Raw genomic sequence first — 8,967 nt, forward strand, 5'->3', positions numbered from 1 at the left:
CTGCAGCCAGGCCGGGCTATGGACGTGCTTTTCGGGGCCTGAGAGATGGGAGGGGGCTGGGGCTGGGGCTGGGGCTGTCTGATGGGCACCAGCTGCTTCAGGCTGGAGGTGGTCGAGCAGCCTCTTTCCTAGGCTCTAGCCGTCTGTTCCTAACTCCCCTTCCCGGGGGGGGGGGGGACGACAGCGGGAGCCTGGAGGGTGAATGCCTGGCACAGCTGGTCCCGGTTGATAAATGGAGCAGGGGGCTGCCCCTCTGCCCCCGTCTGACAAGAGCTGGGCTGATGTCACCGCCCACAGGCGCCGAGTTAAATCAACAAGTGCCAGGAGGGGTCAGCTTGGGTCGTGGGGGAAGGTGAGGGAGCTTGTGACTTCTCTGTGGCTGGGGTGAGGCCTGTGTATCCACGGGCCTGAGGCTGGTTCAGCCCAGTTCCTACGGGGCGTGATTGGTACCTGCCTGGCCGCCTTGGCACTGGGCTGAAGAGCTCATCCCAGGGCGGGGGCTGAGATGCATGGGGGGGCAAGCCCCTGGGCTGTGCCTACCCGAGGGCAGCCAGTGCTAGCAGAGCCCCTCTGCCTGGCTGGTTCTCACGGGCTGATGCCAGCAGGGAGGGGCTGGGCCGTAGAAAAGGAAGGGACCGGGACTGTAATTAGCTGGTTCCCAGCCAAGGTTTTGTGGGCCCAGCATGGGGAGGGGGGAGAGGGAGGTGTGATGGCTTTGCGCCTGCTCACTAGCGTGGTAACTAGCGTGGGCCCTGGGCTGCCCCTTGAGAAGGGGCCGAGACCAGGGGGGAGGTGGGAAATAGAGTCTGCTCCTTCCCAGCTCTCACCAGCACCGGGCCGCTCTGAGAGAGGTTCTCTCCGGCAGCGGGTGCTGGCTGAGGCTGGATGCCGCTGATCCTAGACAGGGCAAGGGAGCCCCAGAAGGCTAGTTCTGCTTAATGGCCGGCTGCTGTCCCTATGCAGCTACCCATTCCCCCCGCCTCCCCTGCAGGAAGACTTTCCTCGGGCAGGTGGGGGGGCGCTGAGCTGCCTGGTTGTGTGGGCTGGGGGGGCTGGTTGTAGGGTAGCTGCTCCCCACATGCCTGGGGCTGAGAGGGGGAATTGCTGCCCCTTGCCAGCTGCTGGGGCGGTTCCTGGGTGTGAACCGTGCTGGCAGGGGTATGGCCCCGGGAGAGATGGCTGATGGAGTCTTGCACCCAGAGGTCACGGGTTCAAAGCCAGCTGCCGGAAGCACTTGCCAGAGTTTGCTCCGGTTTCGTGTCCGTGCTGGGTCTGTCTGGTTTCCAGGGGTTGCGTCTACACAGCAAAATGTGTTCCTACAACTGGCAATAACTAGCACCACTCGCCTCCTTCCCCGGTGGGCTGGGGCTGTATGGGGACTGGGCTGGTTCCCCGTGGAAGTTAGAGCAGTCTCAGGGCTGCTCTAACGTACCCTGCTGGGATGTGCAGAACAGCTCTAGGATGGAGCCCTCCATCCCTCCCTTGGTCTGACACCTAGCGGCCAGGGCTGGTATATAGCCCTTCTCCAAGCTCTCTGCCTATGACCGAACCCCCCGGGCAGGGGCAGGGGGCTGTAAGTACCTTGATGCTGTTGGAGCAGTGGGTGTCCCAGGGCAAACTCCTGCATTACATTCCCAGCACTGAGCAGCCCCGGGGCTGGGGGCGGGGGCGGGATGAGGCTGTATGTTAATGGCAGTGATGGTACCCGCCTCCGCTCCCTCGTGTCACTGTGAGCCCCGTGCTGCTGCCCGGGGAGGGGACCCATGGCCTTGGCAGTGCTGCCCCAGCCCAGGCTCGGAACCAGAGCTGCGCCCTGTTCCCAGCATGGCCGGGCCAGGCCTGGCCCTGTAAATCACTGCACCGGCGGGCTGGATTCTGCCCTGATCACCCCATGAGCTGGGGGAGGGGGAGGGGTCTCTGGTGAGTTTGCAGGTGCCCTGATGAGCCCCCCCTGCACCCCCAAATCCCTCCCCCCTGCAGCAATGTCGCCCCCGGGAGCCAGGGATGCTACCCCTCCCTCGCCTCTTGCGTGGGAACCAGGAGGCACGTGGTGCTCCTGGTGCAGGCCCCGCCCCCCGTTGGGCCCCGCCCCGCCCCGCCCCTGCCTCCCCTTCTGCTCCAGCAGCAGCCGAGCGCGGACTCTGGCCCTTTAAATCGCCGCTGCCCCCTCCAGGGGGCGGGGTTCGGCTCCACCCCTGATGTCACTCGCCGAGGCCCCGCCCTTCCCCTGCCTTAAAGGCGCAGGCTCGGGGCAGGGGGCGGGTTACGAGGCGCGGTGACGTTCCTTGCGCCGCGGTCACAGGTGGGAGAGGCGGGGCGCATGGGGGGCTTGTGGGGTAATTGCGGGGGGTTCCAGTGGGGGGTTGCACTGGGGGCTGGGTGAGGAGTTGCACTGGGGGGGGTGCCTGGGGCTGGGGGGCACGTGGAGGGTTGTTCTGGGGGGGGGGTGCCTGGGGGCTGGGGGAGTACATGGAGGGTTGCACTGAGGGCAGGGTGCTCTGGGGGGTTGCACTGGGGACTAGGGGGTACATGGGGGGTTGCACTGGGGAATGGGGGTACATGGGGGTTGCACTGGGGGCAGAGTGCTCTGGTGGGGCGCCTGGGGGGGGTGCACGGGGGGGCAGGGTGCTCTGGGGGGTGCACGGGGGGCAGGGTGCTCTGGGGGGTTGGGGGGTTGCACTGGGGGCAGGGTGCTCTGGGGGGGCTGGGGGGTTGCACTGGGGGCAGGGTGCTCTGGGGGGGTACCTGGGGGGTTGCACTGGGGGCAGGGTGCTCTGGGGGGTGGTTGGCGGCACGTGGAGGGTTGCACTGGGGGCAGGGTGCTCTGGGGGGTGGTTGGAGGCACGTGGGGGGTTGCACTGGGGACAGGGTGCTCTGGGGGGGCACGTGGGGGGTTGCACTGGGGGCAGGGTGCTCGGGGGGGTTGCACTGGGGGCAGGCTGCTCTGGGGGGGTTGGGGGCACATGGGGGGTTGCACTGGGGGCAGGGTGCTCTGGGGGAGATGCCTGGGGGGGTGCTCTGGGACTCCCTGGAGCTCTGGCTGTACATGCTCCTTGCCTAGTGGGCGCTAAGGAGCATTTGGGGGCGGGGGCAGTACGTGGTTCCCTGCTCCCCCGGACAGGGATTTACACCCCACATTGTGCCCCCCCTTCCTCCTCCATGTGCAGTGCCCCATTGTATGGGGTGCCTGGTCCCCAAGCGTTTGGGGGGGTCTCCAGGAGATCAAACTGCCTGGGGCTTCAAACTCTCAGGCCATCCTCCTGTGGCAGAAACACCCCCAGCTGGCTGAAGGGGGCAGGTGCCCCCATGGGTGTTGTGGGGATGGTTCCGGGGGCAGCCTGGCCCCCAGCTGATTTGCATTTGGTGACTCTTGAGTGGTTATTTTCCGTCTTGTGGGGGAACGGTTGTCAGCTGGATCCCGGATGCCCAGAACGGGGCATTGACTTGTCCACCTGCCTCATCCCCATCCCGACAAAGATCCCGTGTGTTCGCCTCCCGGGGGCGGTTTGAACACAAGGTTAAGGGGGGGGAGGGTTAAATCCAGCCCCGCAGCTGGCACTCGCTGTTGTCTGTGCCACGCCGTGTCCCTCCCCTGGGGGGTTGGAATGGAAGGACGAGATCCGGCTGGGGAACAGGCGCCGCTCCCGTCCCCAGGAATTTCAAATCCCTCCCTTGGCGCTAAGGCGAGGGGAACAGTTAAGAGCAAGTTTTTCTCCCCCCTGGGCTCGGAAAATGATGCCTGGACACTCCGAGAGGCTGCATCAGGCAGGGCCTAAGCCAGGAACTCTGCCAAGGGAGCAGAGCTCAGCTGCCTGTTCCGGCCCCTGGCTGAATGTCCCGCCTTCCTGAACAGCGGTTCTGCTTTGTGCACAGCTCCTCCGGCGTGGGGAGGATCGGCCCGAGCCAGCCGCGTCCTGCCCCGGTCCCTTCGCTGACTGTTCTGGGAGCTCTGGCTAGGGCGTGGCTCCTGGCCCCTGGTCTCGGGTTTGAGCTGGGACCCCCCCACACACACCCCCGGCGGAGATAGGCTCATCGCTGTGGGATCTGGGGTACCTGCACCTGAGAGGAGGAAGCTGCTGCGTGTCTTACCCCGCCCCCCGAGGGACTGGTCCTGCCTTGCCTGCTCGGGCGGCTCTGGGGTTCGTGGGTCGGAGATGAGGTCGTTTATCTCTTGTTCTTTCGTTCCCTGCACAGGTCGGGCAGAGATGCTGCTGCTCCGACCCATCGTGAGAGGACGCTGGGTCCTCCAGAGAACGCCCAGGTATGAGAGGGTCTGCAGAAACCACTGCAGCTCCCCTGCTGGGCCAGCCCTGGGCCCCCCAACACCACTTCGCTGGTGAACCTCACCCCTGCCCTGCAGCCCCCTGCTAGCCCAGTTCCTGCCTCCCGCAGCTCTGCCGGTGCCTCTCACTGCCCAGCCCCCTGCTCCCCCAGCCCTGCGCTTCCCCCCTTTCCAGCTCTGCCGGTGCCTCTCACTGCCCAGCCCCCTGCTCCCCCAGCCCTGCACTTCCCCCCACCCCCAGCTCTGCCGGTGCCTCTCACTGCCCAGCCCTGCGCTTCCCCCCTTCCCAGCTCTGCCGGTGCCTCTCACTGCCCAGCCCCCTGCTCCCCCAGCCCTGCGCTTCCCCCCACCCCCAGCTCTGCCGGTGCCCCTCACTCCCGACCCACAGCCTCTGCTAGCCCAGCCCTGGGCTCCCCCCCAGCTCTGCCGGTGCCCCTCACTCCCGACCCACAGCCCCTGGGACCGCAAAGGGAAAAGGCGAGGAGGGAGCTAGCGTGAAGTTCCTTTGGGATTCTCTTTAGGGCAGCTGCCGCTTTGACACCTTGCCAGGGTTTTGCAGAATCCCCCAGCGGCTCTAATCTAATCTCTGCCCCCTGCAGACGCTCTCAGCCGCAGCCCCAGGGAGAGAGCAGGCGAGTTTTATCTGGCAGGGGAGATCCCTTTATGGCTCGATGGCTGGCGTTATCTTATCAGACCTGTGGTAGGGGAACTAGGTTAATGTTCCACCGGCTGCTGGCCTGGGAAGGAGTCCAGGGCCGGAACCGTTCAGGTGCCAGAGGGAGCCCAGGGGCTGGAGGCTGAAATGCAGCCACCTCTGGGGTGGCAGCCGGCAACTGTTTAACAGCCGCACAGCCACGGTCGCCTAGCAAAGGAAGTGAACAGGACTCCCGGGTCGGGCTGAAATTACAGGTATTTTAGGGAGGCAGAATGTGGTTAGCTGGGTTGGAAGTGGGCCAGGAATGCGGGGGTGGGGCAGAGCACCCCTTGCTGAGCCCCACCCTGCAGCACAGCGCCCCCTAGTGCCGCAGTGGGGTCAGCCCTGTGCAGAGAGCGCCCCCTGCTGCACAGCCGGTAGATGGCAGGCGACCAGGACGTGCTGGGCTGGTGCCCTGGGTGTCCTGTAGATGGCAGGGAGGTTGCTGGGGGATTTTTGCCCTCACTGGAGTCCTGGTTTCTCCCCCAGGTTGGCAGCTGTGGCCTGGGGGTCCCACCCCCAAGCCTGCACTGCCTGGACCCCCTCCCGCACTCATGGCACCTGGAGCCCGGGCGACGGCAGCCGGAGACGGAAGGTCATGGCCGTGGGGGCTCTGCTGGGCCTGGGCGCCGGCCTGGCCTACGGAGATCACCGCAGGCGGGTGAGGGAGCTGGGACCAGCGTCATGGGATCAGCTGCTCCCGAGAGCCTCCCTGGAGTGCTCAGCTCTCTGCCTCAGGGCACAAAGGTGGCATGAGAGCTGGATGGGCATCTTGGGGAAGGAGGCATGGTCTAGTGGTTAGAGCGGGAGGGGGCTGGGAATCAGGACTCCTGGGTTCTCTCCCTGCTCCGGGAGGGGAGTGGGATCTAGTGGTTAGAGCGGGGGGGCTGGGAATCAGGACTCCTGGGTTCTCTCCCCAGCTCTGGGAGGGGAGTGGGATCTAGTGGTTAGAGCGGGGGGGCTGGGAGCCAGGACTCCTGGGTTCTCTCCCCAGCTCTGGGAGGGGAATGGGGTCTAGTGGTTAGAGCAGGGGGGGCTGGGAACCAGGACTCCCGGGTTCTCTCCCCGGCTCTGGGAGGGGAATGGGGTCTAGTGGTTAGAGCAGGGAGGGGTCTGGGAGCCAGGATTCCTGGTTCCGCTCCCAATTCTGTCCCTGAAGTGCTGCGTAGCCTGGGGTGCATCCCTTCCCCCCCGAGGCGGGTGAGGCCCTCGGAGGCCTGCGGTGGATGTTGGCGGATGCCCCCTCGAGCCCCTCTCCTTGTCCCTGCAGGCGGCGGAGGCCGAGCCGAACGCTGAGGCCGCGCCCGGGGCGCCGTACCCCGTGTTCACCCGCCAGGAGGTGGGGCGGCACCGCAGCCTGGCCGAGCGGGTCTGGGTGACCTACGGCCGCGAGGTCTTCGACATCACTGACTTCGTGGAGCTGCACCCGGGGGGCAAGAGCAAGATCCTGCTGGCGGCGGGGGGCGCCCTGGAGCCCTTCTGGGCCATGTACGCCGTGCACAGCCAGGCGCATGTGCTGGAGATCCTGCAGGCCTACAAGGTGGGGGAGCTGAGCCCCGAGGAGCAGAGCCAGGCCACCCAGGGGGACCCCTACTCCGGGGACCCCCCTCGGCACCCCGCCCTCCAAGTCAACAGCCTCAAGCCCTTCAACGCGGAGCCGCCGGCCGAGCTGCTAACCGAGAACTACCTGACGCCCAACCAGCTCTTCTTCAAACGCAACCACCTCCCGGTGCCGGCCGTGGACGCCGCCAGCTACCGGCTGCAGGTGGAGGGGCCGGGGGGCCGCGTGCTGGCGCTCTCGCTGCCCGAGCTCAAGCGCCGCTTCCCCAAGCACGAGGTGACGGTCACCCTGCAGTGCGCCGGGAACCGCCGCTCGGAGATGAGCCGCGTCCGGCAGGTGAAGGGGCTGGAGTGGGGGGTGGCGGCCATCAGCACGGCCCGCTGGGGCGGCGTCCGGCTCCGGGATGTCCTGGCGCACGCCGGCTACAGGGAGGAGGAGGGGGAGGCCGGGGAGCAGCACGTCTGCTTCGAGGGCCTGGATAAGGACCTGAGCGGGGTGGCCTACGGAGCCTCCATCCCCTACCGCACGGCCATGGGCCGCGGGGCCGACGTGCTGCTGGCCTACGAGATGAACGGCGAGGAGCTGCCACGGGACCACGGCTACCCGCTGCGGGTGGTGGTGCCGGGCGTGGTGGGCGCCCGCAACGTCAAGTGGCTGGGCCGGGTCTCCGTGAGCCTGGAGGAGAGCCCAAGCCACTGGCAGCAGAACGACTACAAGGGCTTCTCGCCCGCCGTGGACTGGGACACGGTGGATTTCACCACGGCCCCCGCCATCCAGGAGCTGCCCGTCCAGTCGGCCATCACGGACCCCGCACCAGGGGCCACTGTCCCGCCCGGGGAGCTGACGGTCAAGGGCTACGCCTGGAGCGGGGGCGGGCGCGGCGTGGTGCGTGTGGACGTCTCGCTGGACGGCGGCCGGACGTGGCGCGTGGCCGAGCTGACGGGCGAGGAGCAGCGGCCGGGCCGGGCCTGGGCCTGGCGCCTGTGGCGGCTCACGGCCCCCGTTCCCCCCGGCGCCACGGAGCTGGACATTGTCTGCAAGGCCGTGGACGCCAGCTACAACGTGCAGCCCGACACGGTGGAGCCCATCTGGAACCTGCGGGGGGTGCTGAGCAACGCCTGGCACCGCGTCACCGTCACCGTGGCCGAGGATTAACGGGGGGGGGCAGGTCCCGGCCGCTCAGTGGGCGCCAATGGCCTGCAGCAGCACAGAGGAGAGTGGGGAGCAGGGGAGACATGCAGCCCCCCCCCTCCCCGGATGGATGGAGAGGGGTGGCTGAGTTGGGGAGGGAGTCCCTGAAACGGATCCACCCAGCCCCAGGGGGAGCTTGGAGAGGCCGGTTCAGGGACAGCCCCCCCGGCCCCTCCAGGGCTTCCTTCCTGTGGGCCTGGCCTGCTGCTCAGGGAGGAGGCAGGGGGGACAGACTGGCTGGCCCCAGGGTGGGGCCCTTGGTGAGATGAGTTTGGTGAGTCTCAGCCTAGTTCCCACCAGGACGGGGGAGGGGGGCCTTAGCACTGAAATACCATTCCAGCTGGCCCCAAGCGGCCCTGTGCTGGCGGCCCCGGCCTGGACCGGGCTGCGGGGCTGGAGCTTATCCCTGGAGGCAGGTCCCCCCCGGCGCGGGCTGGGGCAGGCTGGCATGGGCGGGGGCCAGGACGGCAGCGCCCAGTTCTCCCGCTGGTGCTGTTATTCCTGCCCATGTCGCCCCCATTAACCCAGTGTAAACTCCACCTCCCCCCCCCCCCCCCCCCCCCCGCCGGCAGCCATCCCCTTCTCCCCACCTGCCCTTAGTGCACGTGCCGGCCTGTGCCCTCCGCCTGCCTTTAGCACGACGTGCCTTCTGGTTCAGAGCCCGTTCATCCTCTGCTCCCCGGCGCTGCCCCAGCCCTCGCCTCCCTCCTGCCGCGGAGCTGGCCTGTTCGCCGACCGATCCACTGTGTCTTGGCTCTGGGCTCCCCCCGCGGCGCGGGGCAAACACCTTGGCTCTTCCCGTCCCATCCCCGGTGCTGTTCCGGGCTGTGCCAAAGTCCGATTGCTTTACGGCCGTGGGGAAGTGTCAGACGCCGACGGCTGTAAAGATTGTGCCGCGTTTATGGACTCGTCTCCTTCATTTACAGGGCAGCTGGCTGCCCCCCGAGGCTTCGGGGGGTTAACCGTTGCCTGGGGTGGAAGTCAGGGGTCCCTGATCTGCGTTCTCCTCGCAGCAGGAGCTGAGCGTGAGTCTGACGACCTCGTGTCCCGGGCAGGGGAATGTTCCGATTTCTAAACAGATCAAACCACCACAGCCATGCTGCCTAGCCTGGCTCTGCTGGTGCCATCTGCCTCCGGGGCTGGGATCGAGAGATCCTCTGATTTCCCTCCACTAGGAAAATGCTACATAAATGTCCCCTGTGCTGTGGTCAGTGGCTTTCTCGGCTAGTCAGTCTGCTG

The 8,967-nt window shown here is 67.1% G+C and overlaps 1 protein-coding gene across 1 annotated transcript; it reads left to right on the forward strand.

Annotated features, from left to right (window-relative positions):
• The first annotated feature begins 2,237 nt into the window (after positions 1 to 2,237).
• Positions 2,238 to 8,187, forward strand: SUOX (sulfite oxidase). The gene is made up of 4 exons (XM_054012295.1): positions 2,238 to 2,302; positions 4,195 to 4,261; positions 5,466 to 5,637; positions 6,247 to 8,187. The coding sequence occupies exons 2-4, from the start codon at positions 4,206 to 4,208 to the stop codon at positions 7,690 to 7,692; spliced, it is 1,674 nt and encodes a 557-aa protein (XP_053868270.1). The 5' UTR covers positions 2,238 to 2,302; positions 4,195 to 4,205; the 3' UTR covers positions 7,693 to 8,187.
• The last annotated feature ends 780 nt before the right edge of the window (positions 8,188 to 8,967 follow it).

This window comes from Malaclemys terrapin, chromosome 23, assembly GCF_027887155.1.
Source record: "Malaclemys terrapin pileata isolate rMalTer1 chromosome 23, rMalTer1.hap1, whole genome shotgun sequence".
Lineage (NCBI taxonomy): Eukaryota > Metazoa > Chordata > Testudines > Emydidae > Malaclemys > Malaclemys terrapin.

Coding starts and splice junctions, on each gene's coding strand:
- SUOX (XM_054012295.1), top strand. CDS start 4,206: ATGCTGCTGCTCCGACCCATCGTGAGAGGACGCTGGGTCCTCCAGAGA. Junction 4,262..5,465: donor GTCCTCCAGAGAACGCCCAG/GTATGAGAGGGT, acceptor TTTCTCCCCCAG/GTTGGCAGCTGTGGCCTGGG. Junction 5,638..6,246: donor ACGGAGATCACCGCAGGCGG/GTGAGGGAGCTG, acceptor TTGTCCCTGCAG/GCGGCGGAGGCCGAGCCGAA.